The sequence below is a fragment of the Oncorhynchus tshawytscha genome, linkage group LG21 (assembly GCF_018296145.1).
Source record: "Oncorhynchus tshawytscha isolate Ot180627B linkage group LG21, Otsh_v2.0, whole genome shotgun sequence".
Lineage (NCBI taxonomy): Eukaryota > Metazoa > Chordata > Actinopteri > Salmoniformes > Salmonidae > Oncorhynchus > Oncorhynchus tshawytscha.
In genome coordinates this window covers 35,436,888-35,461,014 of record NC_056449.1, presented here as the reverse complement: position 1 = coordinate 35,461,014, position 24,127 = coordinate 35,436,888, and the positions used below count along the sequence as shown (strand labels likewise).

General features: G+C 46.7%; 1 protein-coding gene across 3 annotated transcripts in view; it reads left to right on the top strand.

Moving 5' to 3' along the window:
- The window catches only part of LOC112237674 (E3 ubiquitin-protein ligase SH3RF3), a 35,223-nt gene extending 13,860 nt beyond the window's left edge, over positions 1 to 21,363 (top strand). For all 3 annotated transcript variants that reach the window (XM_042303405.1, XM_042303404.1, XM_042303406.1), the window contains 6 exons: positions 15,062 to 15,186; positions 15,529 to 15,699; positions 17,513 to 17,784; positions 18,033 to 18,475; positions 18,945 to 19,234; positions 20,720 to 21,363. In XM_042303405.1, coding sequence (XP_042159339.1) covers positions 15,062 to 15,186; positions 15,529 to 15,699; positions 17,513 to 17,784; positions 18,033 to 18,475; positions 18,945 to 19,234; positions 20,720 to 20,900 — 1,482 coding nt within the window. In that variant the 3' untranslated portion in view covers positions 20,901 to 21,363. The remainder of the gene's footprint in view (positions 1 to 15,061; positions 15,187 to 15,528; positions 15,700 to 17,512; positions 17,785 to 18,032; positions 18,476 to 18,944; positions 19,235 to 20,719) is intronic.
- Positions 21,364 to 24,127: the final 2,764 nt, after the last annotated feature.

Here is a 24,127-nt window from a genome sequence, read left to right as displayed (position 1 = left end):
TCATTTCAAACCTCAGGGCTCTACATGGACCTTTTTTTCTTCTAAGTTAAAACACGGAGGCACACACAAAGGGATTTAGGAGCACAATGAAAACATATTTTTAGGTGGTATTAAAGCTGGAATCCTTCATTCTTCTGTGTACACTGGTACTCCTTAATAACAATTCCAGGTCTCACAGCAAAATATTTATACGTGAGTAAAATGGTCACACCGCAGAGCCTTGTAACCTACTTCTCACTGACTGTTGCCAGGTGACCTACCCCTTTAAGATAATTAGGTTGATTAAATAGAAATGTCATTGTTCTACCCTGCAATTATCCAAGTCATGTCAGGGAGGGACAGAATCATGTTGAAAGTGCAGATGTAGACTCATGCTCTCAGGCAGGGATAAAGAGGAGGAGGAGGAGGAGGAGGGTCCAGAGTGCCCCTCTGTCTCTCTGTTGATCCCTCACATGCTTATGATGATGATGGTGAGTCACTCTGTAGAGTCAGTTATATAACAGCACCCCTTGTCTCTCTTTCTGTTCTCCTCTTTCTCTCTCGTTCCTGATTCCCCCCTCTCTTTCTGTTCCCTCCTCTCTTTCTCTCGTTCCTGATCCCCCCCTCTCTTTCTGTTCTCCTCTTTCTCTCTCATTTCCTGATTTCCCCTCTCTTTCTGTTCTCTCCTCTTTCTCTCTCGTTCCTGATCCCCCCTCTCTTTCTGTTCTCTCCTCTCTTCTCTCTCTCTCCCCCCTCTTTCTCTCTCTCTTTCTCTGATTTCCACCCCTCTCTTTCTGTTCTCTCCTCTTTCTCTCTCGTTCCCAATTCCCCCCCCTCTTTCTGTCTTTGTCTTTCCCTCTCTCCCTTTCTCTCCCATCTCCCTCTCTTTTATCTGCCTGAGAGCTCCTTCCTCTTCACTGAGCAGGTAACAGTCCTTCACATCGCTGTGCCTATAATAGCAGACAAGCCTGGTCCTGCATTCCCTCCCTCCCTGCCTCCCTGCCTCCCTCTCTCCTTGCCCTTCCTCCCTCCTGCCCTTCCTCCCTCCCTCCCTCCCCTCGATCCCCTCCCTCCCTCCCCGCTATACAGCGGGAGATTGTTAATGTTGTGTGTTTTCTTCCCATCTCAGCACTTTGTTGTGATGTCATGATGTGGATGGTGGGATTGTTAGGAGGTAAGGATGTAGAGGAGGTAAACCAATCTTTAACATTGCTGTTCGTTTGTAGAGTTTTAATTTAACGTTATACAGTACGGGCTTTATAATCAGAGAGCCACGTTCTGTCAATATTATCAACATGTCAACATGGATATACAATGCTATGAGGCTGTCTGTGGAGAACAGTCTATTTCTCCTGTTTCTTTGCCAGATCTGAATTGTGATGTTTGGAATGAGTTGGCTAATGAAGTACAAACAAACAGATCTGTGCTAACAGTCACTAACAGTTTAACAGTTGCTCAGAAGTTACCTGCTGCTAACAGTTGACTTGTTATGTTGCTGGAGATGGTATGAGATTATACCAAGTGGTGAGACAGTAGGAATACCCTGCTAGAATGTGTTTCTAGAGGTGTGATGCTAATAGCCTGGGTCTGGAACACCACTATGTAATGTTTCTAGAGGTGTGATGCTAATAGCCTGGGTCTGGAACACCACTATGTAATGTTTCTAGAGGTGTGATGCTAATAGCCTGGGTCTGTAACACCACTATGTAATGTTTCTAGAGGTGTGATGCTAATAGCCTGGGTCTGGAACACCCTGCTAGACTGTGTTTCTAGAGGTGTGATGCTAATAGCCTGGGTCTGGAACACCACTATGTAATGTTTCTAGAGGTGTGATGCTAATAGCCTGGGTCTGGAACACCCCTATGTAATGTTTCTAGAGGTGTTATGCTAATAGCCTGGGTCTGGAACACCCTGATAGAATGTGTTTCTAGAGGTGTGATGCTAATAGCCTGGGTCTGTAACACCCTGCTAGAATGTGTTTCTAGAGGTGTGATGCTAATAGCCTGGGTCTGGAACACCCTGATAGAATGTGTTTCTAGAGGTGTGATGCTAATAGCCTGGGTCTGGAACACCCTGATAGAATGTGTTTCTAGAGGTGTGATGCTAATAGCCTGGGTCTGGAACACCCTGCTAGAATGTGTTTCTAGAGGTGTGATGCTAATAGCCTGGGTCTGTAACACCCTGCTAGAATGTGTTTCTAGAGGTGTGATGCTAATAGCCTGGGTCTGGAACACCCTGCTAGAATGTGTTTCTAGAGGTGTGATGCTAATATCAAATCAAATCAAATCAAATTTTATTTGTCACATACACATGGTTAGCAGATGTTAATGCGAGTGTAGCGAAATGCTTGTGCTTCTAGTTCCGACAATGCAGTAATAACGAACAAGTAATCTAACTAACAATTCCAAAAAAACTACTGTCTTATACACAGTGTAAGGGGATAAAGAATATGTACATAAGGATATATGAATGAGTGATGGTACAGAGCAGCATAGGCAAGATACAGTAGATGATATCGAGTACAGTATATACATATGAGATGAGTATGTAAACCAAGTGGCATAGTTAAAGTGGCTAGTGATACATGTATTACATAAGGATGCAGTCGATGATATAGAGTACAGTATCTACGTATGCATATGAGATGAATAATGTAGGGTAAGTAACATTATATAAGGTAGCATTGTTTAAAGTGGCTAGTGATATATTTACATCATTTCCCATCAATTCCCATTATTAAAGTGGCTGGAGTAGAGTCAGTGTCATTGACAGTGTGTTGGCAGTGGCCACTCAATGTTAGTGGTGGCTGTTTAACAGTCTGATGGCCTTGAGATAGAAGCTGTTTTTCAGTCTCTCGGTCCCAGCTTTGATGCACCTGTACTGACCTCGCCTTCTGGATGACAGCGGGGTGAACAGGCAGAGCCTGGGTCTGGAACACCCTGATAGAATGTGTTTCTAGAGGTGTTATGCTAATAGCCTGGGTCTGGAACACCCTGATAGAATGTGTTTCTAGAGGTGTTATGCTAATAGCCTGGGTCTGGAACACCCTGCTAGAATGTGTTTCTAGAGGTGTTATGCTAATAGCCTGGGTCTGGAACACCTTGCTAGAATGTGTTTCTAGAGGTGTTATGCTAATAGCCTGGGTCTGGAACACCCTGCTAGAATGTGTTTCTAGAGGTGTTATGCTAATAGCCTGGGTCTGGAACACCCTGCTAGAATGTGTTTCTAGAGGTGTGATGCTAATAGCCTGGGTCTGGAACACCCTGCTAGAATGTGTTTCTAGAGGTGTTATGCTAATAGCCTGGGTCTGGAACACCCTGCTAGAATGTGTTTCTAGAGGTGTTATGCTAATAGCCTGGGTCTGGAACACCCTGCTAGAATGTGTTTCTAGAGGTGTTATGCTAATAGCCTGGGTCTGGAACACCCTGCTAGAATGTGTTTCTAGAGGTGTGATGCTAATAGCCTGGGTCTGGAACACCCTGCTAGAATGTGTTTCTAGAGGTGTTATGCTAATAGCCTGGGTCTGTGATGTGTTTCTAGAGGTGTGATGCTAATAGCCTGGGTCTGGAACACCCTGCTAGAATGTGTTTCTAGAGGTGTGATGCTAATAGCCTGGGTCTGGAACCACTGCTAGAATGTGTTTCTGCTAGAATGTGTTTTTAGAGAGTGTTATGAACTACAAGAGGAGAGGAGGAGGAGGAGGAGGGTAGCCTGGGTCTAGAGAAATAACCACAACAACAGGAGGGGAGGAGAGCAGGAATGAGAATATATGGTACTGAGATTCACTGCTAGTTTTGTCTTTGGACTGAAGAAAAACAAACCAAAAAGCTAAACATCATAAGATATTTCAAATGCAGTGGTTATCAGAGAACGTCTCAATTGATAATACATTATTTTTGCTCTCAGGTCATTGTTTCTTGGATCTTTCTATCTCTATTTCTGTCTTTCTTGCTCTATCTATCACTGTCTCTCTCTCATTATTAGAATGCTGCACAACATAGCACTTGAAACAACAGGCTTTGAGTCTGAAGTGATGTCGTTGACATCCTGGTCAGAACAGCCAGTTTGTAGAGTCTGAAGTGATGTGTCGTTGACATCCTGGTCAGAACAGCCAGTTTGTAGAGTCTGAAGTGATGTGTCGTTGACATCCTGGTCAGAACAGCCAGTTTGTAGAGTTTGAAGTGATGTGTCGTTGACATCCTGGTCAGAAAAGCCAGTTTGTAGAGTCTGAAGTGATGTTGTTGACATCCTGGTCAGAACAGACAGTTTGTAGAGTCTGAAGTGATGTGTCGTTGACATCCTGGTGAACAGCCAGTTTGTAGAGTCTGTGTGACATCCTGGTCAGAAAAGCCAGTTTGTAGAGTCTGAAGTGATGTTGTTGAACAGCCAGTTTGTAGAGTCCTGGTCAGAACAGCCAGTTTGTAGAGTCTGAAGTGATGTGTCGTTGACATCCTGGTCAGAACAGCCAGTTTGTAGAGTCTGAAGTGATGTGTCGTTGACATCCTGGTCAGAAAAGCCAGTTTGTAGAGTCTGAAGTGATGTGTTGTTGACATCCTGGTCAGAACAGCCAGTTTGTAGAGTCTGAAGTGATGTGTCGTTGACATCCTGGTCAGAACAGCCAGTTTGTAGAGTCTGAAGTGATGAAGTGATGTCGTTGACATCCTGGTCAGAACAGCCAGTTTGTAGAGTCTGAAGTGATGTGTCGTTGACATCCTGGTCAGAACAGCCAGTTTGTAGAGTCTGAAGTGATGTGTCGTTGACATCCTGGTCAGAACAGCCAGTTTGTAGAGTCTGAAGTGATGTGTCGTTGACATCCTGGTCAGAACAGCCAGTGTAGAGTCTGAAGTGATGTGGGACACAATCGTTGACATCCTGGTCAAAGTATTTTGTGTTTATTTTTATGTATTTGGTCAGGCCAGGTGTGGCATGGGGTTTTTGAAATTGTGGTGTGTTTGTCTTGGGGTTTTGGTGGTGGTAGGGATTGTAGCTTTATGGGTTGTCTAGCAAGGTCTATGGCTGTCTGAGTGGTTCTCAATCAGAGGCAGGTGCTTATCGTTGTCTCTGATTGACCCTGAGTTTGTCGTGGGTGATTGTCCTTAGTGTCAGAGAAGTCTGGATCGCACCGACACGCTGCAGTTTGGTCCGAAGTGATGGGAGGTCTCCCTGTTGAGTGCATCCTGGTCAGGGGGCTGGAACCGGGAGCATTCAGTTTGTTGGGCAGAGTCTGACATGGTGATGTACACCTCCAACCGGGACCCCAGGTCAGAACAGCCAGGCTTCCTGTGCGTGTCCTCGATCCAGTACCACCAGTTCCAGCACCACGCACCAGGCCTTCAGTGTGCCTCGCCTGTTCAGCGCAGCCAGCGCTTTTCTCCTCTCCTGCGCTGCTGCTCCCGCCTGTTTAGCGCAGCCAGAGCCTTCCTCCTCTACAGAGCCTCCCGCCTGTTTAGCGCAGCCAGAGCCTGCGCTGCCGGAGTCTCCCGCCTGTTTAGCGCAGCCAGAGCCTTCCTCCGATGCAGGAGTCAGAGAGCTGCCAGTCTGCATGAGCAGCCAGAGCTGTCAGTCTGCATGGAGCAGTCAGAGCTGTCAGTCTGCATGGAGCAGCCAGAGCTGATCTGCATGAAGCAGCCAGTCTACATGGAGCAGCCAGAGCTGTCAGTCTACATCCTGGTCTGCATGAAGCAGCCAGTTTGGAGCAGCCAGAGCTGTCAGTCCGCATGGAGCAGCCAGAGCTGTCATCCGCATGGAGCAGCCAGAGCTGTCAGTCTGCATGGAGCAGCCAGAGCTGTCAGTCCGCATGGAGCAGCCAGAGCTGTCAGTCTACATGAAGCAGCCCGAGCTGCCAGTCTGCATGAAGCAGCCAGTCTACATAGAGCAGCCAGAGCTGCCAGTCTGCATGAAGCAGCCAGAGCTGTCAGTCTGCATGGAGCAGTCAGAGCTGTCAGTCTGCATGGAGGAGCCAGAGCTGTCAGTCTACAGGAAGCAGCCCGAGCTGCCAGTCTGCATGAAGCAGTCAGTCTACATGGAGCAGCCAGAGCTGTCAGTCCGCATGGAGCAGCCAGAGCTGTCAGTCTACATGAAGCAGCCCGAGCTGCCAGTCTGCATGAAGCAGCCAGTCTACATGGAGCAGCCAGAGCTGTCAGTCTACATGAAGCAGCCAGAGCTGTCAGTCTGCATGGAGCAGCCAGTCTGCATGGAGCAGCCAGTCTGCACGGAGCTGTCAGTCTGCACGGAGCTGTCAGTCTGCACGGAGCTGTCAGTCTGTAAGGAGCTGCCAGTCTGCAAGGAGCTGCCAGTCAGCACGGAGCCGCCAGAGCGGTCAGTCTGTAAAAAAGAGCTGTCAGCCTATATGGAGCAGCTAGTGCCGCCAGTCTGCCCAGCGCCGCCAGTGCCCCCAGTCTGCCCAGCATCGCCAGTCTGCCCAGCATCGCCATCAGTCTGCCCAGCATCGCCAGTCTGCCCAGCAAAGTCTGCCCAGCATCACCGCCAGTCTGCCCAGCGTCGCCAGTCTGCCCGGCGCCGCCAGTCTGCCCGGGCGCCGCCAGTCTGCCCGGCGCCGCCGGTCTGCCCAGCATCGCCAGTCTGCCAGACTCTTCCAGATCTGCCAGTCAGCCAGACTCTTCCAGATCTGCCAGTCAGCCAGACTCTTCCAGATCTGCCAGTCAACCAGACTCTTCCAGATCTGCCAGTCAACCAGACTCTTCCAGATCTGCCAGTCAACCAGACTCTTCCAGATCTGCCAGTCAACCAGACTCTTCCAGATCTGCCAGTCAGCCAGGATCTGCCAGTCAGCCAGGATCTGCTGAAACCACCAGCCAGCCAGGAGCTGGTAGAGATATCTACCTGCCTGAGCTTCCTCTCACTCCTGAGCTTCCTCTCACTCCTGAGCTTCCTCTCACTCCTGAGCTTCCTCTCACTCCTGAGCTTCCTCTCACTCCTGAGCTCCTCTCACTCCTGAGCTTCCTCTCACTCCTGAGCTTTCTCTCACTCCTGAGCTTTCTCACTCACTCCTGAGCTTTCTCTCCTCCCGAGCTTCCCCTCAGTCCCGAGCTGCCTCGGTCCCGAGCTGTCCTTCAGTCCCGATCTGTTCCTCAGTCCAGTGGGGTTCTGGGTGAGGACTACTAGGCCATGGTCGGCGGCGAGGGTGGACTATCCAGGGACGAAGGGAGAGGGGACTAAGACATTAAAGGAGTGGGGTCCACGTCCCCGCGCCGGAGCCGCCACCATGGACAGACGCCCACCCGGACCCTCCCTATTGTTTTGAGGTGCGTTCGGGAGTCCGCACCTTAGGGGGGGGGTTCTGTCACGCCCTGGTCAAAGTATTTTGTGTTTATTTTTATGTATTTGGTCAGGCCAGGGTGTGGCATGGGGTTTTTGAAATTGTGGTGTGTTTGTCTTGGGGTTTTGGTGGTGGTATTGGGATTGTAGCTTTATGGGTTGTCTAGCAAGGTCTATGGCTGTCTGGAGTGGTTCTCAATCAGAGGCAGGTGCTTATCGTTGTCTCTGATTGGGAACCATATTTAGGCAGCCATATTCTTTGAGTTTGTCGTGGGTGATTGTCCTTAGTGTCCTATGTGTACTCGTTGTTAGTTTGCACCAGATAGGCTGTTTCGGTTTCGTTTATTGTTTTTTTGTAAGTTCGTGTTTTCTTTGGTATATTAAACATGGATCGCAATCGACACGCTGCAGTTTGGTCCGACTCTCTTTCATCACCACTAGAAAACCGTTACACTTTTTTAACAAATCAAAACTGAAAAATTGGGCGTGCAAAATTATTCAGCCCCTTTACTTTCAGTGCAGCAAACTCTCTCCAGAAGTTCAGTGAGGATCTCTGAATGATCCAATGTTGACCTAAATGACTAATGATGATAAATACAATCCACCTGTGTGTAATCAAGTCTCCGTATAAATGCACCTGCACTGTGATAGTCTCAGAGGTCCGTTAAAAGCGCAGAGAGCATCATGAAGAACAAGGAACACACCAGGCAGGTCCGAGATACTGTTGTGAAGAAGTTTAAAGCCGGATTTGGATACAAAAAGATTTCCCAAGCTTTAAACATCCCAAGGAGCACTGTGCAAGCGATAATATTGAAATGGAAGGATTATCAGACCACTGCAAATCTACCAAGACCTGGCCGTCCCTCTAAACTTTCAGCTCATACAAGGAGAAGACTGATCAGAGATGCAGCCAAGAGGCCCATGATCACTCTGGATGAACTGCAGAGATCTACAGCTGAGGTGGGAGACTCTGTCCATTGGACAACAATCAGTCGTATATTGCACAAATCTGGCCTTTATGGAAGAGTGGCAAGAAGAAAGCCATTTCTTAAAGATATCCATAAAAAGTGTTGTTTAAAGTTTGCCACAAGCCACCTGGGAGACACACCAAACACGTGGAAGAAGGTGCTCTGGTCAGATGAAACCAAAATTGAACTTTTTGGCAACAATGCAAAACGCTATGTTTGGCGTAAAAGCAACACAGCTCATCACCATGACCCCACCATCCCCACTGTCAAACATGGTGGTGGCAGCATCATGGTTTGGGCCTGCTTTTCTTCAGCAGGGACAGGGAAGATGGTTAAAATTGATGGGAAGATGGATGGAGCCAAATACAGGACCATTCTGGAAGAAAACCTGATGGAGTCTGCAAAAGACCTGAGACTGGGACGGAGATTTGTCTTCCAACAAGACAATGATCCAAAACATAAAGCAAAATCTACAATGGAATGGTTCAAAAATAAACATATCCAGGTGTTAGAATGGCCAAGTCAAAGTCCAGACCTGAATCCAATCGAGAATCTGTGGAAAGAACTGAAACCTGCTGTTCACAAATGCTCTCCATCCAACCTCACTGAGCTCGAGCTGTTTTGCAAGGAGGAATGGGAAAAATGTCAGTCTCTCGATGTGCAAAACTGATAGAGACATACCCCAAGCGACTTACAGCTGTAATCGCAGCAAAAGGTGGCGCTACAAAGTATTAACTTAAGGGGGCTGAATAATTTTGCACGCCCAATTTTTCAGTTTTTGATTTGTTAAAAAAGTTTGAAATATCCAATAAATGTCATTCCACTTCATGATTGTGTCCCACTTGTTGTTGATTCTTCACAAAAAAATACAGTTTTATATCTTTATGTTTGAAGCCTGAAATGTGGCAAAAGGTCGCAAAGTTCAAGGGGGCCGAATACTTTCGCAAGGCACTGTAGATAGCTCTATCTGCTGTCTACCCTATTCCCTGGACGGTGGAACGCCCGGTAATGAACTGTCACCATTCCTCCTTCCAGAATCCTCTTAAACAACAGCAGCATATCTCCAGGACATGCCATGGGATGCTCACCTGGTGTCACGTTACTTCTGCCTCATAGCATTGCTTTTTACATTGCAAAGTGCATGTCATGCAGTAGACTGTGGCTGATTTTGTAGCTACTGTATAGCCGGGTCCCAAAGGACTTCCTGTTTCCTACATAGGGCACAACTTTTGATCAGAACCGTGTGTGTGTGTGTGTGTGTGTGTGTTACACAGGGCTGTTTTCACAATAACCAGAGAGAGAGTTGTTACTCCTCAAACACCCGGAGGGTAACACTGTTACAACAACAATGTTGTTACCCCTCAAACACCCGGAGGGTAACACTGTTACAACAACAATGTTGTTACCCCTCAAACACCCGGAGGGTAACACTGTTACAACAACAATGTTGTTACCCCTCAAACACCCGGAGGGTAACACTGTTACAACAACAATGTTGTTACCCCTCAAACACCCGGAGGGTAACACTGTTACAACAACAATGTTGTTACCCCTCAAACACCCGGAGGGTAACACTGTTACAACAACAATGTTGTTACCCCTCAAACACCCGGAGGGTAACACTGTTACAACAACAATGTTGTTACCCCTCAAACACCCGGAGGGTAACACTGTTACAACAACAATGTTGTTACCCCTCAAACACCCGGAGGGTAACACTGTTACAACAACAATGTTGTTACCCCTCAAACACCCGGAGGGTAACACTGTTACAACAACAATGTTGTTACGCCTCAAACACCCGGAGGGTAACACTGTTACAACAACAATGTTGTTACCCCTCAAACACCCGGAGGGTAACACTGTTACAACAACAATGTTGTTACCCCTCAAACACCCGGAGGGTAACACTGTTACAACAACAATGTTGTTACCCCTCAAACACCCGGAGGGTAACACTGTTACAACAACAATGTTGTTACCCTCAAACACCCGGAGGGTAACACTGTTACAACAACAATGTTGTTACCCCTCAAACACCCGGAGGGTAACACTGTTACAACAACAATGTTGTTACCCCTCAAACACCCGGAGGGTAACACTGTTACAACAACAATGTTGTTACCCCTCAAACACCCGGAGGGTAACACTGTTACAACAACAATGTTGTTACCCCTCAAACACCCGGAGGGTAACACTGTTACAACAACAATGTTGTTACCCCTCAAACACCCGGAGGGTAACACTGTTACAACAACAATGTTGTTACCCCTCAAACACCCGGAGGGTAACACTACCGCTTTCATAATGTTGTCTAGCACCATGTATTAAACTGTTCCATGTCTGATTGATGGACGGTATCACCGTAATGCCAACACACACACTCTGAGATTACCGTAGACTCCAAGGCAACGCAATGAGAATATTTAATGTTGTTAATAGCATAACGTGCGTGAGGCACACATAGATACAACGCCTCTGCAAATGAGTCACCGTCTATTTTGAGTGGCTTGGTTATGTAATGAAGGGTCATTATCCTGAATGCTGTGGTCTGACCTGTTGGGAAACTCACTTCAGGTTGTCAGTACTGACTCACAGACACACCTCAGAGTAGCTCCTCACTAAACCTGCATCAGTACTGACACAGACACACCTCAGACTAGAGCCACACTAAACCTGCATCAGTACTGACACAGACACACCTCAGACTAGAGCCACACTAAACCTGCATCAGTACTGACTCACGGACCTGTTCAGCTCTCTGTAGGTCTATTGAAGTAGAGATTTCTAGTTAAAAGGTCCGTTCTGTAGCGCGGTAGGTAGACTAGGCACACTGTGTCTTGTTCAGAGTTCCTCATTACTGCATTTCATAGGAAATGAATCTATATTCATAGTGAAGAGACTAGTTGAGGGCAGAAAGGAGCTCTGCTGGCTAAGAGCATCAGCATCAGCATGTTTTAGCTGTTTCCATCATGACATAACAATTACAGTGACTTTTACCAAACACTGAGGGTGTGGCCCAAATGGCTCCCTATATAGTGCACTACTTTTGACAAGTAGTGCATTATATAGGGAATAGGGTATCATTTGGGCCACAAGCCTGCTACTTCCTCCCCTGGTATCTACAGTATGGGGTAAATCCCCCTTCTTTTCTTTTGAACCAAATCTTCCATACATATTTGCCCATTTGTAGAAGTGCTGAAAAGTTACTTTTTGTTGTTGACCTGAATGCCAAAATATTCCAGGGGTAAAGGTGCTGAAAGTTGACCCGTTTTGCGTACGACACTATGAGACGGCCATGTCGTCATCACTGGGAAAGATAAATGGTTGAGATGGATATAATTTAAAAGCTTACAAACAGGTTGGACATAATTGCATTCATTTATCTACAAGTACAGACGTTACATTGTTGACTTTCCCCCAGAATTCAACCCCCCCCCCCGGGCATTTCCACAGGACAGGCTGAAAAATGCCAAGGGCCCCAGAAATCACATAATGGTGATGGATTAATACCATGTGATGTCTTTTTTTTAAGTCATTAAAAAAAAAAATTGTATTCATTAATTGGTGATTGGGATTTCTAGATGATCCAACATTTTTTCCCCTGTACTGTCTCCCAATGTATTTGTCTGTCAGCAAGTGTAAAATCTTTTTCCAATAGAGTGGATAGAGTTCATGGTTTTTGTGCTGCTAGAATTAACCGACTGTAGATGTCAGAAACAACTCCTTTTGAGTGGCGTCTGTCCGTTAGAAGTTTGACCAGTGGGTGTACTGCTAGCTCTACTCCCCAGGGGATCCCATAGGCTGGTGTGGACAGACAGAGTTGAAGGTGAAGACTAAATGATGAACATGGGACATTACAACAGTCTATTCACATTGAATATGTCTTTGAAAGTATAAATACCCTTCTTAGACCAAGGATCTGATATAAATAGTTTCTTACGCGCTAAGAATTCTTTATTACGCCATATTGAAGAGTATGAATTAAGATCTAGATCTCATCTGCTTCTCTGTAGCTTTCCACACGTTTACTGAGTATGCTATAGTGGGTCCAAACAATAATGCACTTTTTTTAAAGAGTCAATTCAAATAATAAGAAATATTGAAATCTTATTGGAGAAACTAATGACTCTCCTATAGGACGCCAAGGAACAGAAGCCTGTAACGGTTTTCTAGTGGTGATGAAGGAGAGTCGGACCAAACTGCAGCGTGTCGATTGCGATCCATATTTATTAAACAAAACGTAAACACGACTAAACACTAAACACTACAAAACAATAAACGTAATGAAAACCGAAAACAGCCTATCTAGTGCAAACTAACAGAGAGTACAAGTAAGACACTAAGGACAATCACCCACGACAAACTCAAAGAATATGGCTGCCTAAATATGGTTCCCAATCAGAGACAACGATAAGCACCTGCCTCTGATTGAGAACCACTCCAGACAGCCATAGACTTTGCTAGACAACCCACTAAGCTACAATCCCAATACCACCACCAAAACCCCAAGACAAACACACCACAATTACAAAAACCCCATGCTACACCCTGGCCTGACCAAATACATAAAGATAAACACAAAATACTTTGACCAGGGCGTGACAAAGCCATCTGGGTTCAACCAGGGCTTCAGGAAATTCATTTGGAATGATGGGTGTTAAAATTTCAGGTTTGGAACTAACTGCAAGTTCACCTTATGCTTTTGTTCTCCGTTAGTTTTGCATATTTCATCTGTGGTCTCGTTCTCCCACAAATGAACTTCTTTATGCCAGTTTAGACCAGGAATCTATAGGAGGAGGCAGTGGTAACATGGACGTCATCAAGGTGATAGGAGGCAGGACATTCATTTTAATAATTGAGATTGTGATACCGTCCATCAATCAGACATGGAACAGTTTAATACATGGTGCTAGACAACATTATGAAAGCGGTAGTGTTACCCTCCGGGTGTTTGAGGGGTAACAACATTGTTGTTGTAACAGTGTTACCCTCCGGGTGTTTGAGGGGTAACAACATTGTTGTTGTAACAGTGTTACCCTCCGGGTGTTTGAGGGGTAACAACATTGTTGTTGTAACAGTGTTACCCTCCGGGTGTTTGAGGGGTAACAACATTGTTGTTGTAACAGTGTTACCCTCCGGGTGTTTGAGGGGTAACAACATTGTTGTTGTAACAGTGTTACCCTCCGGGTGTTTGAGGGGTAACAACATTGTTGTTGTAACAGTGTTACCCTCCGGGTGTTTGAGGGGTAACAACATTGTTGTTGTAACAGTGTTACCCTCCGGGTGTTTGAGGGGTAACAACATTGTTGTTGTAACAGTGTTACCCTCCGGGTGTTTGAGGGGTAACAACATTGTTGTTGTAACAGTGTTACCCTCCGGGTGTTTGAGGGGTAACAACATTGTTGTTGTAACAGTGTTACCCTCCGGGTGTTTGAGGGGTAACAACATTGTTGTTGTAACAGTGTTACCCTCCGGGTGTTTGAGGGGTAACAACATTGTTGTTGTAACAGTGTTACCCTCCGGGTGTTTGAGGGGTAACAACATTGTTGTTGTAACAGTGTTACCCTCCGGGTGTTTGAGGGGTAACAACATTGTTGTTGTAACAGTGTTACCCTCCGGGTGTTTGAAGGGTAACAACATTGTTGTTGTAACAGTGTTACCCTCCGGGTGTTTGAGGGGTAACAACATTGTTGTTGTAACAGTGTTACCCTCCGGGTGTTTGAGGGGTAACAACATTGTTGTTGTAACAGTGTTACCCTCCGGGTGTTTGAGGGGTAACAACATTGTTGTTGTAACAGTGTTACCCTCCGGGTGTTTGAGGGGTAACAACATTGTTGTTGTAACAGTGTTACCCTCCGGGTGTTTGAGGGGTAACAACATTGTTGTTGTAACAGTGTTACCCTCCGGGTGTTTGAGGGGTAACAACATTGTTGTTGTAACAGTGTTACCCTCCGGGTGTTTGAGGGGTAACAACTCTCTCTCTAGTTATTGTGAAAACAGCCTGTGTAACACACACACACACACACACACACGGTTCTGATCAAGTTGTGCCCTATGTAGGAAACTGGAAGTCATTTGAGACCCTGCTATACAGTAGCTACAAATCAGCCACAGTCTCCTGCATGACATGCTTGCAAAGAAGAAGTAGCCAAAGCAGACTGTATTTTTTTATTTATTTTCGAAATCTTTTGAAAAAGTCACTTTCTATCCACTTCATCCAAGGGCAAACATATGGATGTTGTGTTTAAATAGAAAGGGAAAGGGGGGTACCTAGGCAGTTGTACAACTGAATGCCTTCAACTCAAATGTGTCTTCCATATTTAAACCAACCCCCCTCATCACATCCACGTCTTCGGCGCCCGGGGAACAGTGGGTTAACTGCCTTGCTCAGGGGCAGAACAACAGATTTTTAACTTGTCAGCTTGGGATTCGATCCAGCAACCTTTTGGTTACTGGCCCAGCGCTCTAAGGATGCTGTCAGGGTGATTGAATTCAAAGGGATTTCCCATATTAGCTTAATTCATATCCTTATTTTAAATCAAACAGGTTTAAGTCCATATAACTTCCTGTTTTTTTCTCTCTCACTCTCTCTTTCTAGCATTCCTTCTTTGTCTGCTTTATTTCTCATTGATACCACGTAAATGTCCTTTCACATTTAACATGAGAATATCTTATTCTTACTCGGTCTTTTAACAGGTCAGTTTACATGATATCATCTCCGACTTTACTGTTTGATATCTTGGTCTTCCTCTCTATATAGGGGTGAGAGGAAGACCACTCTATGGCAGTATACATATTTACATCCTGGTCTTCCTCCTCCTCTCTGTCTATAGGGCGTGAGGAAGATGAGTAGTGGTGAAGCTCCTCCCACCATCACCATGGCTCTGATCAATCCCCAGTCCTCCTCCGTCTCCTCGGACACCAAACAGTCCTCCACTCAGCAGCTCTCCATCAGTGTGTGAGTAACATGTTAGTAACATAGTAATAGCTTTGTAATGAGTAACAGCCTCCGCTGACACCAATGTGTGCTCTACACAGCAGAGAAACATTGGGGTAACGTAGTAGTAACATGGTAGTAACAACCTCCGCTGACACCAAGCAGTCCGCCACCTAGGGACTCCATCAGCGTTGTGAATAACACTGGAGTAACACTGAGTAACATCAGCCGATATCTCAAAGTGCCGTACAGAAACCCAGCCTAAAACCCCAAACAGCAACCAGTGCAGATGTAGAAGCACAAGTGATGATAGAGAATTTGTCATCTATGTGAGATTGTGGTAACATGTAATCTGTTCTTCAGGTGTGCTGCTCTGTACTCCTACAAGCCCCGTCGTTCTGAGGAACTGGAGCTGAGGAAGGGGGAGATGGTGGGGGTTTATGGGAAGTTTAAGGAGGGCTGGCTCCGAGGCCTCTCTCTACGGACCGGCAAAGTGGGCATCCTCCCCGGCAACTACGTCACACCTGTCCTCAGGTAAGTGGGCATTCTGCCCGGCAACTACGTCACACCTGTCCTCAGGTAAGTGGGCATTCTGCCCGGCAACTACGTCACTCCTGTCCTCAGGTAAGTGGGCATTCTGCCCGGCAACTACGTCACACCTGTCCTCAGGTAAGTGGGCATTCTGCCCGGCAACTACGTCATTCCTGTCCTCAGGTAAGTGGGCATTCTGCACGGCAACTATGTCACACCTGTCCTCAGGTAAGTGGGCATTCTGCCCGGCAACTACGTCATTCCTGTCCTCAGGTAAGTGGGCATTCTGCCCGGCAACTACGTCACACCTGTCCTCAGGTAAGTGGGCATTCTGCCCGGCAACTACGTCACACCTGTCCTCAGGTAAGTGGGCATTCTGCCCGGCAACTACGTCACACCTGTCCTCATGTAAGTGGGCATTCTGCCCGGCAACTACGTCACACCTGTCCTCAGGTAAGTGGGCATTCTGCCCGGCAACTACGTCACACCTGTCCTCAGGTAAGTGGGCATTCTGCCCGGCAACTACGTCATTCCTGTCCTCAGGTAAGTGGGCATTCTGCCCGGCAACTACGTCACACCTGTCCTCAGGTAAGTGGGCATTCTGCCCGGCAACTACGTCACACCTGTCCTCAGGTAAGTGGGCATTCTGCCCGGCAACTACGTCACACCTGTCCTCAGGTAAGTGGGCATTCTGCACGGCAACTATGTCACACCTGTCCTCAGGTAAGTGGGCATTCTGCCCGGCAACTACGTCACACCTGTCCTCAGGTAAGTGGGCATTCTGCCCGGCAACTTGTCCTCAGGTAAGTGGGCATTCTGCCCGGCAACTACGTCACACCTGTCCTCAGGTAAGTGGGCATTCTGCACGGCAACTATGTCACACCTGTCCTCAGGTAAGTGGGCATTCTGCCCGGCAACTACGTCATTCCTGTCCTCAGGTAAGTGGGCATTCTGCCCGGCAATACGTCACACCTGTCCTCAGGTAAGTGGGCATTCTGCCCGGCAACTACGTCACACCTGTCCTCAGGTAAGTGGGCATTCTGCCCGGCAACTACGTCACACCTGTCCTCATGTAAGTGGGCATTCTGCCCGGCAACTACGTCACACCTGTCCTCAGGTAAGTGGGCATTCTGCCCGGCAACTACGTCACACCTGTCCTCAGGTAAGTGGGCATTCTGCCCGGCAACTACGTCATTCCTGTCCTCAGGTAAGTGGGCATTCTGCCCGGCAACTCGTCACACCTGTCCTCAGGTAAGTGGGCATTCTGCCCGGCAACTACGTCACACCTGTCCTCAGGTAAGTGGGCATTCTGCCCGGCAACTACGTCATTCCTGTCCTCAGGTAAGTGGGCATTCTGCCCGGCAACTACGTCACACCTGTCCTCAGGTAAGTGGGCATTCTGCCCGGCAACTACGTCACTCCTGTCCTCAGGTAAGTGGGCATTCTGCCCGGCAACTACGTCACACCTGTCCTCAGGTAAGTGGGCATTCTGCCCGGCAACTACGTCATTCCTGTCCTCAGGTAAGTGGGCATTCTGCCCGGCAACTACGTCACACCTGTCCTCAGGTAAGTGGGAGAGCTATTTCTACCGGTTTCGTTAGGCGGACCATGAGAAACAAGTGGCAATTGTTATTGGGATTGTAATGTTGTGGTTTTATATAATCATTGAGAGGATCAGCCTTTCTGTTAGACGATGTGTGTGTCATTATTGACTACTTTCCTACAGTGGTTCCATCTCTTTGACTTTCATTTGTGTCATGGACACCTCATTTATTGATTTTGACAGCAATATCTATCTATTTCCTGTCTGCCACAGAACCTCTGCCAGGCTCTTGGAGTCCAAGGCAGTGACGGCAGGCCCCGGTACAGTCCCTGGAAGAAGAACCTCCTCGTCCTCCAAGACCCCAGCGGTGGTTCTAGCTCTCCACAGGGTCAACTCCGATGAAACGACCTATTCTACGGGACAGTCCGCCTCCATGGCCACGCAGCCTGTGACGTCATCAGGCGGTGCCGCCAGGAAGTCCCGGCACGGGGTGGGCTCGGAGGGATGGGACACAGTGAGGAGGGTCTTCCATAGTTCACACAGAGGTGAGATTGGCGGAAGTTCGTAACTCTACAAAGTTCCATTTTCAATGGTTGGTTGGCTCCACGGTTGGTTATTATCCTAACATTATGCAGTATTTAAGTCAGATAGTAAACCTGTAAAGACTTCTCTGTTCTAGTTTGTATATGTCTGATAATCACAATATGGAACCCAGAACAGTGCAGTGGAAATTAGATTGATTTGACAAGGATCCATTTTGAGTGATTTCAAAGTCTTTTTAATGTCCCCTCAGGCTCATCTCAGTGGGGAAACCACTACCCCCACACCACCATCTCTTCCAGCTCAGCCCTTCAGACCCAGACCCACAGTCAGAGCTCATCCCAGCGCTGTAACCACTACCCCCACACTACCAGCGCCACCTCAGGCCTTCAGCCCCATTCTCAGTCCCATTCTCACAGCCAGAACTTTAGCCATATCCAGGCCCCTGGCTACTCCCCTGCTCTGCTCAGGAAGAAACAACACATGAGCATCCTGCCCAATCACAACAGATCTCTGGCCTGGATGTCTGAGGGACCCGTGCCCTCTAGTAGTGGTTTTATGAAGGACAGGGACACTGCTGCCAGAGAGACGTTTGATAGGCAGGTGTTGGAGACAAGGCAAGCAGCATCGAATGGTCAGCAGTCCATCAACTCCATCCTAGTGAGACCAGATGCCCTCAAGAACAACACAGAGAAGGTAACACACCTGCCGTCTAGGTATTATTAAGTAGTGGCGCAGCGGTCTAAGGCACTGCATCTCAGTACTTGAGGCGTCACTATGGACACCCTGGTTCGATAACAGGCTGTATCATAACCGGCCATGATTGGGCGGCGCACAGTTGGTGCAGCATCGTCTGGGTTTGACCGGTGTAGGCCATCATTGTAAATGAGAATTGTTCTTAACTGGCTTGCCTAGTTAAATAAAGGTTCAATAAAAAATATACAAAATAAATGTAAAACTAGCTTAGAGGGATAGTTGACTGACTTCATGTCTACTTTGACTTCTATTTCAGATTGTCTTTATTGTGAAATTTTCTCTTAACATGAATTCTTTCACGTAGCAAATGCTGACTGCCACGGTCTTCTATATCCAGCATCAATCATCTTTATTCCTATTCCACTGCTGTATCATAATGCCAACATTGTTTGTGTGTTGTATCCCTCAGCCCACTAAGTCAGTGCGGTTCCTGACCCAGCCTGATTCCCCTCCACCACGGCCCAGGACCACCTCCCTGCCCTCGGGTAGCCAGCCTCCCTCTAGTACCCGGCCAGGTCCCCCTCCCCTGGAGGTCTGGGCTCCATCACTCACACTGGGGCGAGATGGGCCTGGGATCATCCTGAAAGAAGGCAAGGCTCCTGTTCTTAGGAAAGGTCTGGAGACAAACCCCTCTGATGTTCTGACATCCAATCCGAAACCTACATCATCAGCACCATCAGTGTCCAGCAGCCCTAGCAGGTACAGTGAGTTTCACTCAAATTACAGTACACATCAATTCTACAGGAAAGGGAGATAGATATACCAATGTTGACATTGTAATGGTTATGGGGGCAGCTGTGATCTGTGATGAGGGTAACAAGCACCACCTCTTTCACAAACTGACCTGCTTAGTGTCTTGCTTCAGGAAGTAGTATTTCTGTATTCTGAATGTGATGGTGGTCCTCTGTTGCTCGCTTGCATCGCCATGGGTCGTTATTTCCTCCTGTACTCCCTGTTCACCCATGACTGCATGGTCAAACACGACTCCAACACCATCATTAAGTTTGCTGACGACACAACAGTGGTAGGCCTGATCACCGACAATGATGAGACAGCCTATAGGGAGGAGGTCAGAGAACTGGAAGTGTGGTGCCAGGACAACAACCTTTCCCTCAACGTGATCACGACAAAGGAGATGATTGTGGACTACAGGAAAAGGAGGGCCGAGCACAACCCCGTTCTCATCGACTGGGCTGTAGTGGAGCGGGTTGAGAGCTTCTAGTTCCTTGGTGTCCACATCACCAACAAACTATCATGGTCCAAACACACCAAGACAGTCATGAAGAGGGCACGACAACGCCTTTTCACCCTCAGGAGACTGAAAAGATTTGGCATTGGTCCTCAAAAAGTTATACAGCTGCACCATCGAGAGCATCCTGACTTGTTGCATCACTGCCTGGTATGGCAACTGCTCGGCCTACCGACCGCAAGGCACTACAGAGGGTAGTGCGTATGGCCCAGTACATCACTGGGGACAAGCTTCCTGCCATCCAGGGCCTTTATACCAGGCAGTGTCAGAGGAAGGCACTAAATATTGCCAAAGACTCTGGTCATCCTTGTCATAGACTGTTCTGTCTGCTACCGCATGGCAAGTCTAGGTCCTAAAGGCTTCTTAATAGCTTCTACCCACAAGCCATAAGACTCCTGAACAACTAATCAAATGGCTACTCGGACTATTTGCATTGACCCCCCCAACCCCATTTTCACACTGCTGCTACTCTGTTTATTATCCATGCATAGTCACTTTACTTCGACCTACATGTACATTATTACCTCGACTAACATGTTCCCCCGCACATTGACTCTGTACCGGTACCCTCTGTTACTGTTATTTTATTGTTACTCTTTAATTATTTATTTCATTTAAACATTTTTTTTTTACTTAGTATTTACAAAAATAAACTTTTCCTAACACTTATTTTTCTAAAAACTGCAATGTTGGTTAATGGCTTGTAAGTACACATTTCACTGTAAGGTCTATCTGTTGTATTCGGTGACAAATAACATTTCATTTTATTTGAGTTTGATTCCCGCTGGGGCCCCCCCATACGTAAAATGTATACATGCATGACTGCAAGTCTCTTTGAATAAAAGCGTCTGCTAAATGGCATCTATTATGTTATGTGTTAGATGGAAAATCTCTTTCTCAATTCCACTCATGAACCTTTCTCTATCCTCCCTCAGACACAGAGTAGCGGCGTCGTACCAGGCCCAGACGGAGTCAGAAATGAGCCTGATGCAGGGTGAGCCTGTCCTGCTCCACAGACATCGGCCCGACGGCCGGGTTCTGCTCACCCAGGAGAGCAGTGGCCATACGGGCCTCTTCCATAGCAGTGTTCTACAGTTCTTAGACCGGTTCAGTTGACTGCCTGTAGTGTTTAGTTGTTATTATTATATGTGTGTTTTTCACATAGAAATAGAATGACTAGCATGGAAAAGCTCCCTAGACCGCGACAATTTGATAGTACACTTGGCTGCTGGCCCACCCCGGTACAATATGGCTGCTGGCCCACCCCGGTACAATCAATTTGGCCACCCCATCATGTAATGTTGACTTGAAAACCAATGTCCATTCTAGCTATTCTATTTCTATGAATCTCCATACGTTGACACTGCCAAATGAGATGCCCAAACTGTGGAACTGTGTGTGTTTTATCTGTGTGTTGAAAATAATATATTATACTGCCATATAATGACTATATATGAAGTATGTGGACACCCCTTCAAATGTTGTGGATTTGGCTGTTTCAGCCACACCTGTTGGTGACAGGTGTTTAAAATTGATAACACAGCCATTCAATCTCCATAGACACAAATTGGCAGTAGAATGGCCTTACTGAAGAGCTCAGTGAATTTACAGTGCCTTGCGAAAGTATTCGGCCCCCTTGAACTTTGCGACCTTTTGCCACATTTCAGGCTTCAAACATAAAGATATAAAACTGTATTTTTTTGTGAAGAATCAACAACAAGTGGGACACAATCATGAAGTGGAACGACATTTATTGGATATTTCAAACTTTTTTAACAAATCAAAAACTGAAAAATTGGGCGTGCAAAATTATTCAGCCCCCTTAAGTTAATACTTTGTAGCGCCACCTTTTGCTGCGATTACAGCTGTAAGTCGCTTGGGGTATGTCTCTATCAGTTTTTCACATCGAGAGACTGAAATTTTTCCCATTCCTCCTTGCAAAACAGCTCGAGCTCAGTGAGGTTGGATGGAGAGCATTTGTGAACAGCAGTTTTCAGTTCTTTCCACAGATTCTCGATTGGATTCAGGTCTGGACTTTGACTTGGCCATTCTAACACCTGGATATGTTTATTTTTGAACCATTCCATTGTAGATTTTGCTTTATGTTTTGGATCATTGTCTTGTTGGAAGACAAATCTCCGTCCCAGTCTCAGGTCTTTTGCAGACTACATCAGGTTTTCTTCCAGAATGGTCCTGTATTTGGCTCCATCCATCTTCCCATCAATTTTAACCATCTTCCCTGTCCCTGCTGAAGAAAAGAAGGCCCAAACCATGATGCTGCCACCACCATGTTTGACAGTGGGGATGGTGTGTTCAGGGTGATGAGCTGTGTTGCTTTTACGCCAAACATAACGTTTTGCATTGTTGCCAAAAAGTTCAATGTTGGTTTCATCTGACCACCTTCTTCCAAATGTTTGGTGTGTCTCCCAGGTGGCTTGTGGCAAACTTTAAACAACACTTTTTATGGATATCTTTAAGAAATGGCATTCTTCTTGCCACTATTCCATAAAGGCCAGAATTGTGCAATATACGACTGATTGTTGTCCTATGGACAGAGTCTCCCACCTCAGCTGTAGATCTCTGCAGTTCATCCAGAGTGATCATGGGCCTCTTGGCTGCATCTCTGATCAGTCTTCTCCTTGTATGAGCTGAAAGTTTAGAGGGACGGCCAGGTCTTGGTAGATTTGCAGTGGTCTGATACTCCTTCCATTTCAATATTATCGCTTGCACAGTGCTCCTTGGGATGTTTAAAGCTTGGGAAATCTTTTTGTATCCAAATCCGGCTTTAAACTTCTTCACAACAGTATCTCGGACCTGCCTGGTGTGTTCCTTGTTCTTCATGATGCTCTCTGCGCTTTTAACAGACCTCTGAGACTATCACAGTGCATGTGCATTTATACGGAGACTTGATTACACACAGGTGGATTGCATTTATCATCATTAGTCATTTAGGTCAACATTGGATCATTCAGAGATCCTCACTGAACTTCTGGAGAGTGTTTGCTGCACTGAAAGTAAAGGGGCTGAATAATTTTGCACGCCCAATTTTTCAGTTTTTGATTTGTTAAAAAAGTTTTAAATATCCAATAAATGTCGTTCCACTTCATGATTGTGTCCCACTTGTTGTTGATTCTTCACAAAAAATACAGTTTTATATCTTTATGTTTGAAGCCTGAAATGTGGCAAAAGGTCGCAAAGTTCAAGGGGGCCGAATACTTTCGCAAGGCACTGTATATTTGGTACCGTCATAGGATGCCACCTTTCCAACAAGTCAGTTCGTCAAATGTCTGCCCTGCTAGAGCTTCCCCTGTCAACTGTAAGTGCTGTTATTGTGAAGTGGAAATGTCTAGGAGCAACAACGGCTCAGCCGCGAAGTGGTAGGCCACAGAAGCTCACAGAACGGGATTGCTGATGCGCGTCTGTCCTCGGTTACAACACTCACTACCAAGTTCCAAACTGCCTCTGGAAGCAACGTCAGCACAACAACTGTTGGTCGGGAGCTTCATGAAATGTGTTTGGGATGAATTGGAACGCCGACTGCGCGCCAGGCTTGATCGCCCAACATCAGTGTCCGACCTCACTAATGCTCTTGTTACTAAATGGAATCAAGTCCCCGCAGCGATGTTCCAACATCTAGTGGCAAGTCTTTCCGTAAGAGTGGAGGCTGTTATAGCAGCAAAGGGGGGGACCAACTCCATATTAATGACTTCCCAGAAGAGTGGAGGCTGTTATAGCAGCAAAGGGGGGGACCAACTCCATATTAATGACTTCCCAGAAGAGTGGAGGCTGTTATAGCAGCAAAGGGGGACCAACTCCATATTAATGGCTTCCCAGAAGAGTGGAGGCTGTTATAGCAGCAAAGGGGGACCAACTCCATATTAATGACTTCCCAGAAGAGTGGAGGCTGTTATGGCAGCAAAGGGGGACCAACTCCATATTAATGACTTCCCAGAAGAGTGGAGGCTGTTATGGCAGCAAAGGGGGACCAACTCCATATTAATGACTTCCCAGAAGAGTGGAGGCTGTTATAGCAGCAAAGGGGGACCAACTCCATATTAATGGCTTCCCAGAAGAGTGGAGGCTGTTATAGCAGCAAAGGGGGACCAACTCCATATTAATGACTTCCCAGAAGAGTGGAGGCTGTTATAGCAGCAAAGGGGGACCAACTCCATATCAATGGCTTCCCAGAAGAGTGGAGGCTGTTATAGCAGCAAAGGGGGGGACCAACTCCATAGTAATGCCTTCCCAGAAGAGTGGAGGCTGTTATAGCAGCAAAGGGGGGGACCAACTCCATATTAATGCCCATCATTTTGGAGTGAGGTGTCCACATACTCTTGGTCATG